This window comes from Opisthocomus hoazin, chromosome 5 (assembly GCF_030867145.1).
Source record: "Opisthocomus hoazin isolate bOpiHoa1 chromosome 5, bOpiHoa1.hap1, whole genome shotgun sequence".
Taxonomy (NCBI): Eukaryota; Metazoa; Chordata; class Aves; order Opisthocomiformes; family Opisthocomidae; genus Opisthocomus; species Opisthocomus hoazin.
In genome coordinates, this window is record NC_134418.1 from 31247764 (window position 1) to 31270762 (window position 22999).

The 22999-nt window shown below is 39.2% G+C and overlaps 1 protein-coding gene across 2 annotated transcripts in view; it reads left to right on the plus strand.

Annotated features, from left to right (window-relative positions):
* Positions 1–22999, plus strand: part of LARP7 (La ribonucleoprotein 7, transcriptional regulator) — a 33094-nt gene continuing 10095 nt past the window's right edge. The window contains exons 1-9 of one of the 2 annotated variants that reach the window (XM_075420871.1): positions 1–119; positions 11133–11348; positions 12826–12926; positions 13038–13121; positions 16064–16228; positions 16914–17022; positions 17929–18300; positions 19213–19342; positions 21993–22150. In XM_075420871.1, coding sequence (XP_075276986.1) covers positions 11141–11348; positions 12826–12926; positions 13038–13121; positions 16064–16228; positions 16914–17022; positions 17929–18300; positions 19213–19342; positions 21993–22150 — 1327 coding nt within the window. In that variant the 5' untranslated portion in view covers positions 1–119; positions 11133–11140. Of the gene's footprint in view, positions 120–11132; positions 11349–12825; positions 12927–13037; positions 13122–16063; positions 16229–16913; positions 17023–17928; positions 18301–19212; positions 19343–21992; positions 22151–22999 lie in introns of those variants that run through there. The other variant, XM_075420872.1, reaches the window with a different exon arrangement.

Sequence of the window (22999 nt, forward strand, 5' to 3'; positions counted from 1 at the left end):
GCTGCGCATGCGCGAACGGCGCCGCGGGGCTTTTCTCCCCCGGGCCGGGCTCGCCGTGAGAGGCGGACGGCGCGGCCCGCTGTTGCTGCGGTGACGTCGCCCTGCGGGCGCGGCGCCAGGTCAGTGGTGCGCGGCGCCGGGAGCGGCCGGGAGCGGCGGCGGCGGCGGCCGCGGCGGCGCAGACAGGGGGCGCTGCAGCCGCCGCCACCGCCCCCTGGCGCTGGGCGCATGCGCCGGGCGCGCTTCGTGCGGCCAAGCGGGGTGGCGACCGCTGGGCTGAGGGGGCTACGCGTGCCGGGCGGTTGGTCGGGCCGCTCAGGTGGAGGACGGGAGCCGTTCTGTCAGGGCAGCGTCGCTCCCTGCGTTTCTCCCACGGGTGCCGCCGCTAGTGGCCCGTAACCGTGTGCTGGGCTCGCCCGTAGCGGCCTTCCGCCGCCGTGCCCGGCTGCCGGGCATCCTTGCCTCCCGGTGCCTGCTTCTCCCAACGTGCGTGGCTCCCTCCCGAGGCTTTCTAACCGCCCCTGTCTGTCAGCGTCTCCGTGGGGCTCTGTGGTGACTTTGCCTTCAGGTGAAGCACAGGTGGCAGTGTTGCCTGGGGGTGTCTTCATGCGTGGCCAGGACCTGATACCTCGTGTTGGAGGAAAGGGTCCCATGTGGGGGAGGGACACACGGGGAATGACTGACTTTGGACTTGTTTTACCTTTTTTATGCACGTGAGGTCCATGAGCAATCACAGCAGCTGTGCTGAAACCTGCGGCGGTCAGTACATGTGCAGCTGGCAAACATATGGTGGCGGTCGGCCTTCTCCAGAACCGGGATCTAGCCAGTTGCTAAGCTGGCAAAGATTAAATCGGGGCTAAAAAAATCTGTTTCACGCTGTGTGTTTCCTATTTATTTAAAGGGTAAAGAAAGTGAGGTTCTGCTATAGTTGTGCAGTGCTTCTGGGCCAGTCTGTGTGTGGCTACTAAGAAGGCAGCAGAATGTGTCGCATTTGTACCCACCTCTGTCCTTCTCCTAAGTGCTTATTCCTGCTGCTTCCCTTCATCAGCTCTGCTGCTTATTGAGCTCCTTAATGAGTTGGTTTAACCCACTCATCCAGCAGGGAAGGACCAGAAAATAGCAACTTATTTCTCAGGTCCCAGGGTTGAACTGGCATACCAGAGGACAAGATACACTGAGGGAGGACTGTGTCGGAAGCAAGATGAGAGAGCTGGGCTGTGTTTTTGGTGTCAGTGATCTGTTGGTTTGTACAACTGAATCCATCTAATCACAGTCTTATGCTGCAGGCCTGCGTTTTATTAAAAACCCATTTTCTACCTGTTGTGGTGACAGAGGAAAGGACACAGCAGGAGTGACAGTGGGGTCTGCCCGTGTTAAACAGTCTTAACACGCATCACTGTCACGTGAAAGCAAAGCTTTTTCTGTTTGTGAGCACACAGGTTTCATGATGCTCCTTAAACACCTTAAATGTAGGTTTAAAATGATGTATTGGTTTCATTACTTAAAATGGGGAAAAAGCAGGGGGTTCTCTGTTTTTATGTTGTGAAGAAAATTGTGCTGATCCCCATGTAATCCTGTCTTGTCTTAGCTCAGTTTCCATGGAGTGAAGTTACAAGGCAGGATAGGAACTTAAACTGCTGCAGCTCTGCCTGTGTGTGTATTACCCAACATGGATTACAGAATGCATCTTTGAAAGTAGTTTAAGATTTGTTGAATACTTGCATTTATACCAAGCATCCAGAAGAGAAACTGTTGCCACTGACTATGTGGAAACGTTTTCATAATGTAAAAAATATTTTGAATTAGTCTTTCTCCTCCCCCCCTTGCCCTATTTTGCTATTTAAAATGCCCAAAGCAAGCAAGCATTTGCATTAATGCATAATATAAAGGAGTAAAAGATATTTTATAACTGGAACCTGGTTTCTTCAAGACCCTGAGTTACAGTTAAATTTGATTATGTTTTTCTAGATCTTTATAACAATAGCAGTTGGGTTTGGAACTTGACCAACATGTTTAATGTTTGCCTTTTAAAGTGTATAGATAAGTTACTGTAGATTTCTGTGGACCCGTATTATTTTGATTTAGATTATCTTTGCTTGCTTATACTTCCCTCCCCCTGCTTAATTGTCCCTCCTCTTCATGGTTTCACTTTCACACATAGAGACACTGCTTTTGTTTCATTTGAGGACAGCTAAGGGTTGTCAGCTGTTTTACTGTAATGGAGTGTAATTTTGACTCTGCTTTTGCTTTCTTATGATTTGAATTGTTTGTCAGAATAGTGCTTGCAGCTGGGAGGTGGCAGTGTAAGAGCTGATGAGTCAAAAGTACAGACTGTCTTATACCTTGGCATTGCAGCTTTCAGTGATGAGTTGAGGTTTGCAAGAGTGATTGCAAATGAAGAGAATACCAACAAAAAAGCTAGTGCTATGAGTTATTAGCATGCTTACTTATAAACAGTATTTTCTTAAATCCTGAGTTTTAACCTAGTGTTGTCTCAGGTATAAGTATCTCACTACTAAATGTAAGATTGTATACAGATTGTAATTATAGATTCATAGCTGATGTTTGCTCTGACTCTGTATTTCCAAGCTCCTACAAAGTAATTTTCTCAAAGCTTCAGGAGCGCAAAGGCAGGGGGTGGAGGTGGTGGTGAGCCCAGAATACAGCTTGCAGCTGTTTTTCTTGAAGTTTAAATGAGAACCTCTCTCCTGGGAAGGTAGTACCAAGGCTGAGTGACTCAAAAAATGCATGCAACACTTCAAGGCTTCTTAAAATAAAGCTTTGCTGTACATAAGCCACATTCATTATATGTCAATGTGGTCATTTAATACTGTTCAGCCACTAAAATTATACCAAAATGATGCTTTACCTTTAATGGTGCAAGTCTCTATAGCCCTCGGCAAAGTAGTATATTTTTCTGCTGATTATGATTATAAAGATCTCGCTGAAAGGCTTGAATGGAGCTCGAACTTCTGCTTCAGTTGGGAGTTTTACCTGGATTATCTTGTCAAGATGATTGCTGACCTTTCACTATCTTGAGTGGTCAGCTCACAGCAGGGAGAGAAACTGATATCCGGCCAAGGAAGCCCGATTTGCACAACAATTTGAAGACCATTTCCATTTTTGTCATCCTGTTGTAGAGGTGGGCTTCCTCTCTAATGGCTGTACTCAGGTTTCCTTCTACGTTACCTTGGTAGAGAGCTGAGAATTCTTTCATATGGTGATAGCTACATTAATTTCTTTAATTTTTATGTTAATTTCATTTTCAAAAAGGTGATGTCTGCTTTTGGCAGTGTTGCTTTGTTTTGCTCCTGTAAAATGAAGTACGGTGGTGACTGGCAGTTTTCAAGGAGGACTGACTAACTGCAGCGAATTGAAATGTGAACAGAAAAAGATGAATTGATGCATTAAAAAGGTTTTATATTTTTCAAGGTAAATCTGTACTTTCAAGTCACTTCCCTCTAGTTAGTCCCTAATTTCTAGGGGCCCAATTCTGAGGTTCTGACAGAACCTGGTTTGCCATTCAAATCGGTGACAGTTGATGAAAAAGCCCTAACAAAAGAAAGGGAAAATGTGTGTTTGAGTGTAGCACATCCTGGTTGCCACGTGGACTTGCAAGTAAGAATGTGTTAGAACATATTCAAAGGCAAGATTGGAAGATTTTTAATTACTGTTCATCTTTACATTGTGTTTATATAGAAGGATTAACAGATGCTTCTCATTTGGAGATTGTAGCATAAATTTTTGCAAGCAAGCTGCTATGTGTGTCAGTGTAACCTGTTTACAACCACTGTGTCACCGAAAATCCGGGAATAAAACCTCGTAACACCAATGTAGTGTTAAAAGGCAGGCATTCTTTATTGCGACGTCGGATGCACGGGGGATAATTCCGCCGAACGTGCATACCCCATACCCTTTCCGTGCAGTTTATATAGATCAAAATATACATATTCATCTGATTACATAAGCCCTTTCTTTCATAGTCAAATCAGTCCATTTTCATACACTCCTCCCACCCGCACTTGCGCAGTGCCTCCTAGTGGTGGTCGTCGGGGGTCCTAAGATGAAGGCTTATCCTCTTCATCACAGTTTCTGCGCAAACTCAGTCCTCTTCTGGCTCTTGTCCCTGTGGCACGGGTCGTCTTGACCAGTTCTAGGCACCTGCTAGTTTTAATTAACACTAACTTCTTTGGGGGGAGATGTATGACTTTTTGCTTCAGTTAATTCACACAATAGACAGGTACCACAAATACACCTGCAACTATTTGTTAACGCTATTTCTATTAAAAATCACCCTTCACCATTACTGTTTAACATTAATGATTACCTAGGGACTAAACCCTCTGTTCCCAGACCTAATGTCCAGATGGGCAGGGCTGTACAAGGGACATAGCAGCATTGTTCGTGCTTTATGATTAACTAATTCCATCACCGTGGTTACATTTCCCCCCTTTGGAAGTTTTGAAATAATTATCTTTTCAATACTTCCATAATTAAATTTTTTTTTTTATCATATAATGATTAAATACTATTAAAATATATTTTTCAAAATTACAACACTACACTTATAGTCCACTTGTTTCGCTATAGGGTGGTGGAAGTGTTACAACCGACTCACTAAGGTTTTGTCTTCTTGCAATAGCCTGAATAGTTATTCGATTAAAAGCTGTTCTGTTGGTGAGTTCCTTTTTTAGACAATAATAAATGAGCAGTATTATTATTAAAACTACTACCAGTAAAAGCAGTCCGGTACCGATTAAAGATTTGACCCAAGAACTAATATTCTACCTGAATCCATTAAAAATTTTATGAAGCCAATTTTCTTGCATGTCTTGTTGAATTTCCCCATGGGACTGATTCTCCTACCGCCCTTGGGATTGGAAGACATGCAGTTATTTGGGTCACATTTTGTAAATTTGCAAATTCTTTTATAAGCCCGATCATCAAATTTTTTTCTGGAGTCCTCCTTAGGAGGTATATTAATTGTTCTGCTTTTATTGGCAGTGAATCAACGTTTTCTGTTCTTACTTCTAATACACTGAACAGTGCTCCTATTATCATTAGTTTTCAGATCAAGATACAGTCTCTCCGCATTTTATAGTAATAGCTACTTTTTTAGATATATTTCAAAGTCAGTTTTGCAGTTTTTGGATCTTTATTGATGACTTTCCACGAAGGGGCCTTCTTCACTCGAGTGTAGTGTATCCACGGTTCCACCCCTTCTACTCTGATTGCAGTGTAAGTTGTTAACAGTACCTGAAAAGGTCCTTTCCACTTTTTCTGCAGTGGTTCAGAGTTCCAAGTCTTTATGTACATGAAATCACCTGGTTGATACTGATGCACAGGTGTATCCAAAGCAAGCGATCTGGTCAGCACAATGTATTTTCGGAGTGCTTCAAGTGTTTTTCCTAAAGAAACCAAATACATTTTTAAATTTGTTTTCCCTGCTATTTTTATATCCCCTGGGATTAAAGGAGTCTGATAAGGTTTGCCATACAAAATTTCGTATGGACTTACACCATCTTTAGATCTTGGTTGGATTCTGATTTTCAGAAGTGCTAATGGTAAAACTTGTGGCCATTTTAAAGACACCTTTTGACAAATTTTACTTATTTGTCTTTTTAATGTTTGGTTCATTTTTTCAATTCTCCCACTTGATTGTGGCCTCCAGGGGGTATGTAAATCCCAATTTATTCTTAAAATTTTATTTACTTGCTGAACTATTTCTGCTACAAAATGTGGTCCCCTATCGGAAGACATGCCAACTGGTACCCCAAACCTTGGTATTATTTCTTTTAACAATATTTTAACTACTTCTCTCGCTTTGTTGGTGCGACAAGGAAAGGTTTCCGGCCATCCAGAAAAAGTATCAATTAATACTAATAGATACCTGAATCCATTCTGCCTGGGGAGTTCAGAAAAATTAACTTGTCAGTAATCTTCTGGAATGTTACCCTGTTTTGTTACTCCTAGGGGTGCCCTTTTTCGATTTAAAGGATTATTTTTGAGACAAATTGGACACTTAGCTATTATGGATTTAACTACTCTTGTCATTCCTACACACACCACAGATGATTTTAGGCTTGAGACTATAGCATCTACACCTCAATGTGTCTGTGTATGTTTTTTTTTTTGCAAGTTCTAACATAACTTGCGGGGTTACAATTATCTGTTTTTTTGGCGTTACCCACCACCCTTTTGTATTTTGTGATGCCTTTAATTGTTTTGATAATTGTTCATTCAATTTACTGTATTTTGTTTCAGATTTGGGATTTTTATTTGTTTTACTGGTACTAGTGCAAAGATACCTTGTTCAGCAGCCTCCTTTGCTGTTTTGTCTGCCAATCGATTACCTATGTTTACAGCTGTCCGACCAAATTGATGAGCCTTGCAGTACATCACTGCCACTTCCTTTGGTTTCTGCGCCTCTTCGAGGAGCTGAAGGATTTCTTCTTTATGTTTTATCGATGAACCTTGGGCTGAGAGCAGTCCTCTTTCTTTCTAGATGACTCCATGAGCATGAATTACACCAAATGCATATTTAGAGTCAGTCCATATATTTACCCTTTTTCCTTCTGCCATTTGCAAGGCTTGCCTCAATGCCACCAGTTCTGCTTTCTGTGCCGAGGTATTTGCAGGTAGCGTTCCTGACTCCAGTACCTCGGTCGTGGTGACAACAGCATATCCGGCCATTCGTCTTTTTTCTTTCACAAAGCTGCTTCCATCCGTGAACAACTCCAGAGCAGGGTTCTCCAGAGGCTTATCCCTTAGGTCCGGTCTGCTAGAATAGACTTGTTCAACAGTTAGCAGGCAGTCATGTTTTAGATTTTCTGTTGGATTTTTCGTTGACAGAAACATTGCTGGATTTACGATGGTTGTGGTTTTCAGTTTCACATCATCCTGCTCTAGCAAGACAACCTGATATTTCAGCATTCTGCTGGGGGACAGCTAATGACCCCCCTTTTGCTCTAGAACAGTTGCCACCATGTGTGGTACATACACCACTATCTTTTGGCCCATAGTCAATTTTTGAGCTTCTTGAATCAGCAATACTGTCGCTGCCACAGCGCGCAAACATTCCGGCCATCCTTTACTCACGTTGTCGAGTTGTTTAGAGAAGTATCCTACTGGTCGCTTCCAGGATCCCAGACGTTGTGCCAGCACTCCAAGGGCCAGATGCTGCCTCTCATGGACAAACAGTTCAAAAGGTTTGGTTAAATTAGGTAAACCCAAAGCAGGGGCCATTATCAATGCTTTTTTAAGTTCTTTAAATGATTTTTGGCATTCAGGTGTCCATGTCAGATACAAGTCTTTGGATTCTCTTAAAGCGTTGTAAAGTGGCTTCACATATAGTCCATAGTTTGGAATCCAAAGCCGATACCATCCAATCATTCCCAAAAAGGTTCTCAGCTCCTTTGGACTGTTAGGTTCTGGGATTTGGCAAATGGCTTCCTTTCTTTCGTTGCTTAGTTGCCTTTGCCCTTGAGATATTTCAAATCCCAGATAAATCACTGCTTCTCTTCCTATCTGGGCCTTATTTCTGGAGACTCTATATCCTCCTTGGCCTAGGAAATTCAACAAACTGATAGTAGTTTCAAAACATTCTTCTTTGCTTTCTGCTGCTATTAGAATATCATCCACATATTGTAACAATGTCCCCTTTCCCTGGTTTTGTCTCTTCCATATTTCTAATTCCTTTGCCAACTGGTTTCCAAATATTGTGGGGCTATTTTTAAATCCTTGTGGAAGTACAGTCCATGTCAGTTGCATCTTTCGTCCTGTTGCAGGGCTTTCCCATTCAAAAGCAAATATTCTTTGACTTTGTGCATCCAGAGGTATGCAAAAGAAGGCATCCTTTAAATCTAGTACAGTAAACCTCCTCTTTCAGGGATGTCAATAAAGTATAGGGATTGGCTACTACTGGGTGTATATCTTGAACTATTTGATTTATAGCTCTTAGATCCTGGACTAGTCGATATTCCCGTCTTCCAGGTTTCTTTACCGGTAATATAGGTGTGTTGTATTCTGACTCGCATTCCACCAAAAGCCCATATTCCAAAAATTTCATGATTAACCCCTCTAATCCTTTTCATGCCTCCCACTTAATAGGATATTATTTTTGTCTTACCGGTTTGGATCCAGGTTTTAAGGTCACTTTTACCAGTTCTGCCAATTTGGACTGTCCCGGAACTTCATTTGCCTAAACCAAGCGGGATTACTGCGTTTTCCACCTCTTCTGGAATTTGTTCCTCCTTAAAAGAATCCTGTAACACAAACACCCTTGCCTCTACGGCTTTTGATTCTGGTATCAATAATTCAATTTCTTCATTTTTTTTTTAAAGTTATTTGTGCCTCTAATTTGCTTAATAAATCTCGTCCTAACAAAGGCAATGGACATTCAGGCATATATAGAAACTGGTGAGTTACCCACTGTTTTCTCAATCTAAATTTCAACAGCTTTAAGAAAGGTTAATTTTCTTTTTACCCTGTTGCACCAACAACATCTACAGATTTATGACTACATTTCCCTTTACATGTGGTTTAATACCAAATAAGTGGTCCTTGTATTTGTTAAAAATTTTACTTCCTCATTCCCTATCTTTTCAGAGAGGGGCTTGGAGGGGAGAAGCCGATTCTGCTACACCCCCCCCCCCCCCCCCCCCCCCCGTCTTTCCCTGTGTCCTTCCCGAAACCAGGCTAAATCTTCCTGTCCCCCCCCCAGGAGAAACGGAAGGACTGTCTGTCTCAGATTTTCGGTCCTCCTCATTACTTCCCTATTTCTGACAAGGTGTAACCATTAATTCAACATCATCCTCCTCAGGCTCATATTTCAAACACTCTTTGCCAACACTACAAGCGACGTAACATTTTTTTTGAACCTTTTTCACAGTTTTCTTTCTTTAAAGCCATTACCATAGAACCGCGCGGATGTATCCCACACTGCCTTTGCCATTCCGAATGATTTCTCAACGAGAAAAACAAATCTACATATGTTATTTCTTCCTATTTACCTTCCCTTTTACAAAACAACATCAATTGCAAAATGGTATTATAACACAGTGTCCCGTCTTCTGGCCACTTCTCCCCGTCATCCAGAGTATATAACGGCCACCAATGATTACAATATTCAATTAACTGTTTCCGAGTTAAAGGGTCCCCCCCCAGCTCTTTCCAGTGCTTTAAAATACATCCCAAAGGCGTGCCCCTTGGGATGGGTCTTTTACTCGGAAAGGTGCCCATCCTTCAAATGACCAGTGGTAGTGATTGTGCACTATATCACAAACACTAATCAGAGGGACCCCAACCCTTGTTGGAGCTCCCTTTTGGGATCCCAGCCCCCTGCTGAGATCCTGGAGACTTCAACCCCCTGTTGAAGACCTCCCCCTTGGGCCCCGCTCCACCGGCTTTCACCGAGCAGAGACTTTCCACAAAGGTACCTTTCAGCCCAACTCTACGAGGTTTTCACCACGATTTACAAGCAGGCGTATATCATACCTAAAGAATGCCTTAATTAAATTCCAGGGGACTTACTTGGAATCCTTCGGTCCGGGGATCAGAGGTTCTCCTCGAGAATCCCTCGATGCCGGCTGGAGGTCCCGTGATCCCGCGGATCCGTCGGTATTCACAAGCAGGGTCCCATCTGGGTCGCCAGAAACTGTCACCGAAAATCCGGGAATAAAACCTCGTAACACCAATGTAGTGTTAAAAGGCAGGCATTCTTTATTGCGACGTCGGATGCATTCCGCCGAACGTGCATACCCCATACCCTTTCCGTGCAGTTTATATAGATCAAAATATACATATTCATCTGATTACATAAGCCCTTTCTTTCATAGTCAAATCAGTCCATTTTCATACACTCCTCCCACCCGCACTTGCGCAGTGCCTCCTAGTGGTGGTCGTCGGGGGTCCTAAGATGAAGGCTTATCCTCTTCATCACAGTTTCTGCGCAAACTCAGTCCTCTTCTGGCTCTTGTCCCTGTGGCACGGGTCGTCTTGACCAGTTCTAGGCACCTGCTAGTTTTAATTAACACTAACTTCTTTGGGGGGAGATGTATGACTTTTTGCTTCAGTTAATTCACACAATAGACAGGTACCACAAATACACCTGCAACTATTTGTTAACGCTATTTCTATTAAAAATCACCCTTCACCATTACTGTTTAACATTAATGATTACCTAGGGACTAAACCCTCTGTTCCCAGACCTAATGTCCAGATGGGCAGGGCTGTACAAGGGACATAGCAGCATTGTTCGTGCTTTATGATTAACTAATTCCATCACCGTGGTTACAACTGGATTTACAATATATGCCTGCTGAGCACGGTCCTTTGGTCATTCTTTTCAGAAGTCTTCTATATAATCCATCTTTTTTTTTTTCCTGCTTTGCCTTCTGTGTAAAACGGCAGTTTCTGAAGTCTATAGTGCTGTGCATTTTTTGTGTGTTCTTTCTGATGGTTTGTACTGGGAGATATGGGGAGTGGAGAACAAATAGTTTCTGTCTTTTTTCAAGTCTTAAGAAAATATGTTTATTGGGAGGGAAATTGTCTACTGCTTAGATTTAGTTTTTGTAGGCTCTCTTTGGCAAGTAGCTTGCTTTTCTGGTAACAGGGAAGTTATATATTATTAAAACACACTTTTTGACCTGCCCAAGTGCTTTAAAAAATTCACTTACGTATTTTTTTGTTATTATTTAATAGTGCTGCTTTTCTGGTAACTCGCAAAAGCAGTTGAAACTGTAAATCTCATGACTGCTGCTGAAATTCAAAAGCTGCTGTTAGAAAACTAATGCGGAGGGCAGACTGTTCACAGGCATTCTGAATTAACACAATAGTACATATTTTAAATGAAAAGCCTGCAGTTTGGTACCAGCTTGCCTCCAGTGAATCTCTGTAGCTAAGGGCAAGTACTAGGTGCCATGAGTTCCAGCTTAGTCTTCACCGCACAGTTGTTGTGTGACCTAATTTTCCTCGTCTTCTGTATGCTTTGTATTTTTCTATGCTACAAATAATGAATGGCACGTAGTCTCGCAGGGCATGCATGAGGTTTTTAGTGTAAGGTATAACACGAATGTTTACTCCTTGAAATAAGAATATTTTTATTTTTCTCAAAGATTATATTTAACTTTCAGTTGACAGAATGACAGGAATGGAGACTGAAACTGCAAGAGACAAAGCCATGGAAGAAGAAAGCACAGAAAGGAAAAAGGAGAGAGAGAAAAAGAAGAGGTCAAGGGTTAAACAGGTTCTGGCTGATATAGCGAAACAAGTGGATTTCTGGTTTGGTGATGTTAATCTCCACAAAGATAGATTTCTGCGAGAACAAATAGAAAAGTCCAGAGATGGGTGTAAGTTTATATTCAGCATATTTCAGTAAACAAATATATTTAAACAAATATGTTTTGTCCTCACTGTATTGCTGGTGACAGTTACAAGTTATACTGAGGTGCATGCCTGCTCCTGGGGAAGACAGTAGTTTCATGCTGGAAACTGCTTTAGGATTAACAGCTCAGGAGGCAGAGCTTGGTACTATTTTTTAGAAACTATATTTAGTGTTTCTCTTTTCCTTTCCTTTACTACCAGCCATAAGTTAGAGGCATCTGCCAGTGTACAAGTGACTGTTTGGGAGACCTGACTTTCTTTTTTTAGCTTTGTATAATTTTAAGAACAAGCAAGCAAACTAGGGGCATTTTGCCCTTGCAGGTGCACTACTTGACTTGTAGGGTAGGTATATGTAGAAATTAAAATGTCACTTGGATTTGCAATTAGATACATTTTTTTTCATGTTTACTGCACAAGTTTGATATGTGAGAAATTGTGTATTTGCATGTAGGGCTACTGTGGGTCTCTTTCCTTTAGACAATTTGTGATGTGGTTGATATTTGACTTCAGAGTAGGAAATTGAGCTTGGTTCTGAAGCTGTTTGTGAGTTTCTGAAGAAATTAATTTACACATTAGCTGCTGTGACTCCTATGCTTTTACTTTAAAAAACAGTACGTGTGTGGTAAATACAGTCTATCAGTAATTGTTCAGTTAACTGTGTTATGCCACATGGACTAGATGGACTAGACCGGATGCCTGTAAAAAGAGGTGGTCCTTTTCCATCAAAACAAACAAATGGCAGTTTCCCGAAGTGTCTACTTATTTTTGTTTTCTTAAGGAGCCTGTATTTATTCGAAGTATAAATCATGAGTCCAGCTGCATTGTGTGAAAAGTGTAGCCTTCTGACTGCTTGGTATAGTCCTCAATTATATTGAACTTCAAGCCAGTTTTAAAAAAAGGACCTTCAGAGGAATAAAACTTACCCTACGTTTTCTAGAGATATTAGAACTTGGATGTCTTTAACTTTTTTATTAAGACTAGTACTACATAATTTTCTGTCAAGGTTTTAGCAGCATGACTCATTGCATCTGAAGTGCAAACAGGGGCTCTATTGTGTTGGGAAGACTGTGTTAAACACTTGATTGAGTACTTGAAGGAGAGGCATGTTTTCAATGCAAATTGTTTTTGTATTGTAAAGCTACATCAGAAAGGGAGTTTTCTTCCTTTCTTTTCAAAGACAATAGCTATCAGTGGGAAGGTAAAAGAACAAAATTCCTTTGATAAAGGTTAGCACAAAAGAAAATTAAATACAGGTTTACTTGAAGCTTTAATTTTGATGGTAAAAAATTTCTATGAATCCTTGGCAGCTTGGTTGCATAGTACACTTATGACTTGCAGATTGTTTTACAAAAATACTAGTGGAGTCTTAATGTCAGATTAGAACATATAACTAATGCTTTCTAGATTACCCTCATTTCATCCTTTGCACCTTTTTATCCCTAGATGTCGACATATCGCTTCTTGTTTCTTTCAACAAAATGAAAAAATTGACTACTGATGGAAAACTGATAGCTCGAGCCGTTAAAAGTTCATCTGTTGTAGAGGTATTTAACATTTCACTCTTGTATTTACTGATAGTGGCATAATAATGATAGTGGTAGTGATGTAGGCAATAATCTCATGGAAAATGCTTGTTCATTTCTTATTACTTTTAGCTGGATTTAGAGGGAACTAGAATCAGAAGACGCCAACCACTGAGTGAGCAGCCAAAGGATGTGGATAGTCGTACAGTCTATGTGGTAAGGGTGTACTTGTTGTATATCCTCATGTCTGGCAAAGTGCTTTATTTCTAACTGTGGAAACTCTTTTAAACTTTGCTGTTAATTCTTCAAGAGTGCAAAACCTACTGTGTGTTGTCTATGACAATCCAATTGCATAGTATTATATACTGTATGAAGAGCAACAAAAACACATGAAGCAGCCATGTAGTTTTACCTGGATTAGAAGGTAGATTTTCTTTGAGAACATCATGGATTTAGTACAAGAAACGTTTATGTAAAGTATAAAAGCTAATAGAATTTGATTGTCTCTCTTTTTTCTTTTTTTTTTTCTCTGAAAGAAAAGGATTGTGTGAGGGAGGGAAAAGCATTATAGGTGTACTGAACTTGTAATGCTGAGACACATAGACTGGGATTAGTGTACATGTTCAATGCAGTAAATATTTTTATGTAGCAGAAATGTGTCTGTGCATCAGTATTCTTGTTAACACAGGGAGGGACTGGGCAGGTGGCTGGCTACTGTTGCTTTTGCAGTGTACGTCGGGGAAATCAATTAAGGAGGTGAGCATTGGCAGTTACCAGGGCAAGAAAGAGATTAGTTTGGTACACCAATTTCTTGTACCAGCTTAAATAATTTTAAATGCTAAGCAAAGAGCTGCTACACCTGGTAGTAAGAAAAGGTGCACTTTCATTTAACCATTACTGCTTCCGCTGGGCTTTTCTAGTTAATGCCATTAGAGGAGCAGCACTGGTACCAAGAAATATTTACAAAGGACACTCTGTGTACAAAATCTGTTACTGCAAGTGCATGTGTTCTTTAACACAAACATCTTTCTTTCAAAGGCAGAATGTGTCTAAATGAGATAGTTTATTTTTTTAAGGGACTTTAAAAAAAAAAAAAACAACCCTCCTAATAGCATGCTATATCATGGCTACCTTGATACTGAAATGAAAAGAGCATGTGCTTCTGGAAAATCTCCCAATTTCAACATGATATTTCAGATTTATTAGAGTGAAACAGCTATTATTGGTATTGTTGAGCCACCTAAATGGTAGCATGGAAAGACATCTGATGGTTGAGCTGTCACTTATTTTAAATCCTGTGCAATTCTTCTAATAAAATTAAAGCCAGTGTGGAATTGCTTCTGTTTCTGAGGAAGCCTTTTCATGACTATTGTCAATTTAGGTATGTACCTGTAGCTGTTAGCAGCTGAATTAATAATTTCAAGCAGGCACCAAGCCTTCTGTGATGAAGATACATAATAATCGTGCCCCGAATGCCAGCCCATCCAGATGAAGAGAAGCTGGATTACTCTGGCTTCTTTAACAAAAGCCCAGGAAAGGTTCTTAGGGTTTTTTTAAGTACAATGTGCTAATCATAGTATTTCCCTAACCTGATTACAGGGACCACTTAGAACTTACTTAAGTATTTTTGTCTGTATCATTTTTGGAAAAGATATTACAAATTTAATGAGCTACATATTCTGTACATAGGTTAAGTACATAGCTAAATGGGTTTTAATTTTAAGCTTTTCTGTAAGACCAAAATAGGTAACTGGTGTGCTTTGTAAATTACTGAATTGATAGAGATTTTATTTGGAGAATATGTAGCAACTCATTATTGTCTCTTATTGCTACCAAAAAGGATGGGTAAAAATTTTTTTTAAAGACTAGTGTGTGAGGTATCTGCTCTTCGTACTGGAATTACAGAAGTGTTAAGCCATGTTACATGACTGGTATGTAGCAACGGGGAGAAGCAGTAGTCAAAGTGTTGGCAAGTTTTGTTTCATTCTGGAGTAGGTGGAAGAAAGATTTCTATGTTGGATTAATATGAAGGTTACAACCTCCACTGTGAAGGATTGTCTCCAACAGTAGTATGTTTTCTGAATTTATGTAGGAAGTCAAAGCTTCATTTCTGAAATAAGAATGGAGACTTAAAGATGTGTTTCTTTAAGGAATAGTAATCTTTTTTTACAGTCTCATTTAAATCAGGGTAAGTTTTGATTAAATTTCTCTGAAATTATTTTATGGTTAGTGACTTTTTTATATGCTTTAACATAAACTACATTTTGACATATGCTATTATTTTTTACTCATTCCATAATATTTTTAAAGCTTCAACGAACTGGCTTTTCAACTTTATACCGAACCAAAATGAAGTGTTTTTTTCAGGCAGGCAAATTTAATGCAAAAATAGTTTTCTACCTGAATGTGATAAATAATGTTTTTCTACAAGCAAAAGCTTTTAGTGCAATGACTTGCATTGAAAAAAATGAAGAATTGCTGACTCTCTGTTGTTGTTCAGACATGAATCTGGGAGCAGGTTTTTAAAGTGTTCAGTTGGGTCTATTTAGAAGTTGATATGACAAGATTTGTCTTTGATTGGTGAAGGGAAATGTTTAGGAACTGAGACAAGATGTCTGCAAGGGGCTAAAATGTGTTTCTATGTAAAGGGGTTTATAGAAATAAAAATCAGTTAGTTTTATCATCCAAGAAGTTGGCTGAAAGTTTCTGCTGCACCTGATCAAGTAGGTCATAAATGCTAACCACTAAGAAAATCCCTTTGCTTTGCAGTGGATAGTTTGAGACAATGCAAAATTGTGTTTGCTCGAAGGTCTTAAATTCACAAAGATATTTCATGTTGCAAAGGTGCAGCTGCAGGTGAGGTCTTGGTATTTGCAGGAAGAAGAAAAACATCTTAATTTAATATATAATGTATTTGGTATAGGTATATGAATGATTAGAGATCCATTTTCAGATCACTGGTTTTACTACCTGAATACTATGACCTCTCAACAAGAATACTTACTGAAATGAAAAATGTTTCTCAACGTTGTCATGTCAAAATTAAATATATTTTGTTGTGACAACTTTTTAATTAGCAGATGCAGTAAACTATCTGATACAATGGTAATACAGTAGTGAGAAAATGACATTTGTTTCATTTTTTAATTTTTTTTCAGGAGTTGCTTCCCAGAAATGTCAATCACAGTTGGATTGAGCGGGTGTTTGGGAAGTGTGGTAATGTAGTTTACATCAGTATACCCCGGTTTAGAACTACTGGCGATCCAAAGGGATTTGCTTTTGTTGAATTTGAAACTAAAGAGCAAGCAGAGAAAGCTATTGAGGTGAGTAATGGTGCCTCTGGTCTGTTAATATTCTTCCTGATTGTCTCTTTGTGATATGGATGGTGTTGTCTTTACTAGTTCACATACTGAATCTTGGAGAAATTCCTAGAATATCATAGTTAAAAAACTTAGCAGGAATTATGTCTCATACCCTCAGACCTCTAATCAATTCCACAATTCTTTAAACGTGTAATTCCATTAATAACCTGGAGACTTAGTAGAAGCGTAGTGGGTGTGTTCTGGAATAATTTGGTTTGCCACTCTTGGCATCTTGTATGGAAATAGAGATCTCTGTGTAACAGTACAGTGGCTATTATAAATTTTATCAAACAAGCATAGTCATACCTAATTTTGTGTATTTAAATGTGATTCGAAAGTTCAAAAACATTTATGTATCAATATCATAATGGTAACAAATGTATAAAAATATCATTCTAATAATGTGAAATCAAGCAAGCTCTGCACTTAAAAAGCAAACCCAAACAACAACCACAAAACCCACAAAAACCACCACACCACTGAAAGAACAATATAGACCTCTGGAGTCAAGAGGGACTACATCTTTGTTAAATGATTATAGGACTGCTGGTTTGAACTTGGATGGAGATTCCTTAAAAAAAATATATATATATATATATATATATTTAGTAATGGTTTGTGGATTTAAATTTTTTTTTTTTTCAAGTTTTTGAATAATCCACCAGAAGAAGCGCCACGGAAACCTGGGATTTTCCCCAAAACAGTAAAGAATAAGCCTGTTCCTGTACTGAATGCAAGTAACAGTAGTGTAGTAGGTAAGTGTTACTGAGTTATGGGGAACAAGAAACAGACTGATTTGGGCCTCAGCTTTTGAGGAGACAGTTTTGAACTGCTGTGTTACTACAGTCTAATCTTCTGTTTCTTAAAAACTTAATAAAAATGCATGTTGCTGTTTGAACAATGTAGGCTTAAGAATGCAAGTGTAAAACTGAAATATAATAAATATCTGCCTTTTTGTTGTCCTGCTTGATAAAGAACTTAATTTCTTTTTTACTGTGTTGCTGGCTACCACCATTAGTCATTGTTAGGCTGGCAGAGCAGCTTTCAGACTGTACAATAAATGATTACCTAAGCGTTTAGCATTAGCAAAAGACAAATTTGACACGGAGTGGTTTAGAAATATTTAGCATTGAAGGGAAAGATACAGACATAAGAGCAAAATTATACTTAAAACGTTAGTGCTGTTCAGATGAGTTTGTGATAGTCTGCCATATTTAGAGCAAGCCTTGTGGTATTCTTCTCTGCTGCAACTTTCTGGAGAGAGTCTCTGTGACAGAGGAAAGTATCTCTTATGAAAGACAAGTAAGGGAGAGCATAACAAAATGTGCATTTGCTAAGAAGCAACGAAGTCTAGCTCCTTTCTTTCTAATTTGAGAGTACTTCAGGAATCGTGTAGTCAAGCTGCCCTTGTGACCCAGAGGCCTTTCTCCCTTTGTGAGACTGAGAGTCTTATCTGTCTTTTTCTCTTCTGCTTAAAATGCCTTGGAATAACTTTGGGACAATGTATTGCATCTCTTCTGTAGTAGAGGTGGTGAAAACAGGCATTTCATTTAACATCCCAGATTATCATGACACATGGTATCGTGATTGTTTACTTATATCAGTTAATCTAATCTAGTTTTTAATCATTGGCAGTTTTAAGTATTGTGTTTTTAATACAGAGGAGAAGAAAAAGAAGAAAAAAAAGAAATCCAAAATCAAGAAAGAGAGCAATGTGCAGGCAGCTGTAGAGACAGAGGAATCGAACACGAATGCTACAACGGAGCAAGTACCCAAGTCAAAGAGACATAGGACTTCATCAGAGTGTTCAGAAATGGAGGGAACTGAGACTCACAGGCAGCCCTCAAAGAGAGAGAAAAGAAAATGGGTCAGAACAGAAAGCTCAGAGGTACCTTGGGAAAGCAGGCCGGGGAAGAGAAAAAGAACCAGCTCTGGAGATGGTGAGACATCAACTCCAAAAGTCAAGAAAACTGTTCAAAAGGATGAAGTACCTCCTGTAAAAGAGGAAACGGAAGCTCCAAAGGATTCCAATGGTAAAGTTCATTGCATGTCTTTTTAGTATTTTTGTGAACTATATGCAGGAATTAAATCAAAGGGCGGATGTATGTCTTACAGATTACAGATGGCAGGCTTAATAACGAGTGAAAAGTCTACATAAGGAGAAAAGCTCGAGTTAAAGCAACTGCATTCTTTGCAATTGAAATTGTATTTGTAGTGGCCTAAGTTAAGTAAATAGGAATCTTGATATGCTAGAGGGTAGCGAGCAAGTCAGGAAAGGGGGATTGCAAAGAACATGTCTGGAAAGCATCAAGAAATATAACAAGTGTAATCTGTGTGATACAAATGCATTAGGGAACTGAATTTTGGAGGCTAATAGGTTTATTACTTGTGCTGGTGAAAGATTTGGACACTGAATTTGTCTTTGAAAGAATGAAAACTGAACTGGTAAAAGGTTGCTCTGCTTGAATCAGTGGGGGAAAAATGGTTCATATGGTGGAGACGTAACAAGGTCGGTTTAGGAATATGTGGCATTCCCTGCAGTTAAGTTTAAACCTGGTAATGAGTCATTCCAAGGAGATAAGCTGCATGGAGAATAGGAAAGAACTTTCAACACTGAAGCAGGTAAATCTCATCATTAAGTAAAAATAGTTCACTAAGAAGTTAATATCAGTAAGATTAAAATACAAAAGAAAAAGCTGATGATCCCAGTTTTCTTACATGAGACAAGAAAAAAGCAGTAGATGGGATTAAAAGCTGCATTGAAATCACATTTGGGTTGACAGGAATCCATGATTAGAGGCAAAACTCAGTTGAGAACTAATCAAAGAGAACTAGTGTTTGTTGAACTAGTAATAAGTAATACCATGCCATTTTATTGAAATATTTTATAATACCTGTATTTTTTAAGTGTTTGTAACATTTTTCTTTTGGACTTTTTAATGTAGACATTTCTGCAGAAGATGACAAAGATAAAAAAGACACATCCCTTTCAAAATCAAAAAGGAAACATAAGAAAAAACACAAAGAAAGGCACAAAATGGGTGAAGAAGTCATTCCACTCAGAGTACTCTCCAAGTAGGTTATGAAAGATAACTTTTTGGTTGCTTTGTAGCTTTTTTGCAGTAAGGTGTTCCACCGTTTTCCGTGGTTTCACTAAGCTAATGGAATGTTTCTGAGCAGTGCTGTGGGTAGTGGTGGGGGTTGGCTGCTTAAAAAAAAGACTCTCTTCCCCTCCCCCCCCCCCCCCCCCCCCCCCCAGCCGATCTGCTCCGGAGTGAGACCAGGGGTGGGTTCCAGACTGGGTGGGTTTAGGTTTTATATACTTTGCTTTTTACCTTTCTCCAAATCTTGGTCATTTGGAGCAGTGTTTTTAGCCTTGTTGCTTTGTGGAAGTGTGTGGAAGTTTGTGGAAGTGTTGCCAGTTACAGGAAACTTTCAAAGTCCCAAGTTTTGCATACTTAACTGAATTTTTATTGCTTAACAGGCTCATATACAATGATTTAACAATGATACCACCTTTTTGGAATATTTTAATTCAGACTGTTTAAATCTTTGTATGTCTCACAGTCCATCACCATTGCTAAAGTGCAATTCCAATTTTTATATAACAGAGTTGCATATTAGCAACAGTATTAGCCTGTAGCTTAAAAGAATACCAGTTTTTAAGTCTGAATTACTGCTGTCTGTGGAGTTCTGCCTAAAATCGTTCAACAGTAACTGCACATCACAAATTTACACCTAGTTCCTCAGTAGTTCCAGAAGTCACAAAAATATTCATGCCTCTAACTGTTGGGCTCTTAGGAGTCACCACAACTAAAACATGGAAGCACTTACTTTTTAGGCATCCAGCAAGTTACCTCCATGTTAAAGTAGAGGGGGTCCTTGCCTTCTTGTGCTGTGTATACCATGGTACAGAATTGTGCGTTATGTTAAAACATGTAGGGCATATGTGCAGTGTAAATACATCTTGTTGAGAAGTGTTTTCAGTTGAGTAAAAAGGATTCACCATCACCAAAACATGGAAGCACTTACTATTCAGGAACAAAGCAAGTACATCCACATTTAAGTTGTGGGGGTCCTTACCTGAGAGACTAATTTTGCTAAATAAAAAAATAGCATAGTATGCATGGTTCTGATAATGCAATAAACATACATGTATATTACTGTAAGTAGGCTTCTTTGAGCTGTAGTATTTCTAGTAGCACGTTCAAGAGCATATAAGGATCCACCGCCACTGAAACATGGAAGCACTTACTTTTTTAGGCAGCAGGTACCTCCATGTTAAAGCAAAGGGAGTCCTCTAAAATTAAAAAAAAATAGCTTCAAGTTTTTTAAACATAAAATACAGGCCACAAAAATGTGTTGTTCAGCTTTTAGGTCTTGTTGGAGAAGCATCCCTTCCATTTGTGTACAGCCAAAAATTCTTCAATTTTCTTTTCCCAGATCTAAAAATCTTGCGACTGAAGTGCAGACAAAAAGAAAAGTCCGGGGTGCTATTTCAGTATTGCGATCAGGATTCACCTCTACTAAAACATGGAAGCACTTACTTTTTTAAAATCACAGAAAGCACCTCCATGTTAAAGTAAAAGGGGTCCACAAAAAACGGTAGTCATCAACGATGCTTGTCCTCTTCTACCGAGATGGTGAGAGTACTGCATCAAATACAGAGAAAAAAAGTTTTAAATTTTAGTTAAATATAGCAAAGAAGGGGGGGGGGGGGGGGGAGTTTTCAAAGAGCATAAGCATTGCAAATACTTGCCTGACTCATTCCCCTTGGTCCTCTTCGTCCTTCCAGTCAAGTTAAGAAGTCCCTCCTTGAGCTTGTATTTATACCATACCTTGCCATGGAATGGTGTTGCCTTTTTATCTCGAAGAATCATTACGTGGGTCTTTTGTTATTTTAATGTCTTTGCTCTGTTGAGACTGTATGATCCTGGGTGAGTCTGGATGCTTTTTTGAAGTATACAGTTGTCAATGTTAACAGCTAAAACCATTACCACAAGATATCCTCCTCTTTAAAAATCCTCTATCAGCTTGTTTGATAGCACAGATTAGGGTAACAATGAGTCGTTCTCACAGTGGCACTATAGGCATTGTGTTGTTGTGGAGCAAAGCTCTAGCTGTTTGCAGAAACATCTCCATGTTAAATGTATGTAAATATATAAATTGCTTCCATGTGGTGGTATTTTTTAACCAAAATGCATTTGAATAGTAAGGAATGTTCTTATCTCAGTAGGTTTTTTGGTGAGTTTAACCAGTTGTTGATTTTCCGTCAATGATTTTTCTAGACTGATTCTTAATATAGTAACACAGGAGTGGGTTCACTGAACTAATTTCAGTGAATTCAGAGTTCACTGTCTCTGAATTAACCCTGAATTTAGTGCTTGTGCTCTGTAGTTGCAGTAGAAAACAGTTTATCAAGCTCTTCTGTGTTTTTTGAATATGCAAAACAAATTTGGGAGTCACTCTATTTAAATGTTAGGTGCATCTTGTTAGAACTTGCCTGGAATATTAAAAGCTAAAGCAGAATAATAAAAATGCAGCTATTGTCAAGGCTTAATCTGACCTAAATGCAGGGAGATTTCTAAGGGTAAGAGTGGTCTGCACTGCTTACCAAGTTCAGCTTAAGCTATGTATAAACTGTTTTGTCTAAGTTATCAGCGGGTTTCTAAACATTATTTTCTTATTTACAACTGACATCCTATGCCTATGTTGCCGCTTATAGGACCGAATGGATGGATTTGAAGCAAGAATACTTGACACTTCAAAAAGCCAGTATGGCCTCTTTAAAGAAAACAATGTCTCGGATCAAATCTGAACTTGTGGGAGAGATGGAAACGGAATCTTGTGCACAGAAAAAGCCGCAATCTGAAAATGACAAATGTAATCCTGTTTTTGATTATTTTTTTGGTCTTGTTTTCTTCATGAATGTAGTACACAAACATAAGTGATGTAAGACACTGGTCCTACAGAAACACTGCAGAATGGTTTTGATTTCTATAATGCTGGCGCTTTCTCTGAATGTCAAATGTTATTAAAAGCAAAACCCCTTCATTTAGATAGATTTGGGACTAAGGAATTTTGTAAGTACAGAGTAAACAAGTAATTTCAGCATATTCCAGTAGCACTCTTTAAGCTTAAGGATCTTTTTAGGCAATTGCAATTATAAAAGCCTCAGAGGTAAATGTAGAAACAGCTTTTTTGATGTAACTTGGGCCTGATTTGCTTAGGTTTAACTATACCTGCAGTGATTTACGGAACAGTTTCTCTAAGGCCTTAAAAAAATGGCTTGCAATTGGGTTTATGGTTAAAAGTAGCTTGGTTAAATTAACCTCGTGGTTAAATTTCTACGTTTTTCAGCGACAGAACTGCTCTTTTTTGGTCTGCATCCTCTGTGCTTCTTTTCGCCCACTTCAATACCAACATTCCAATGTCCATTTGCTTATTTTTAATTACTCTACAACTAAGGGTTCAACTATCGACTGTAATCAATAGAATATAAAATATGACAACCCTGTAGGCTGTCAGAACTTCTCTAAGACTCTTTTCGTGGAGCTATTTTCTTTTTCCTTTTTTTTTTACTTACATTGACTTTACCTTGTGAACAGTCTTGATCCTAGATTAAAAAAAAAAAAAAGCCAATTTAGTCTGCAGGAGCAGTATTTTATAACCCCTTGTTTCATTTCTTGCGTACGCCGTGTTGATTATGTGCTTTCATAGTATCTTTAGTTT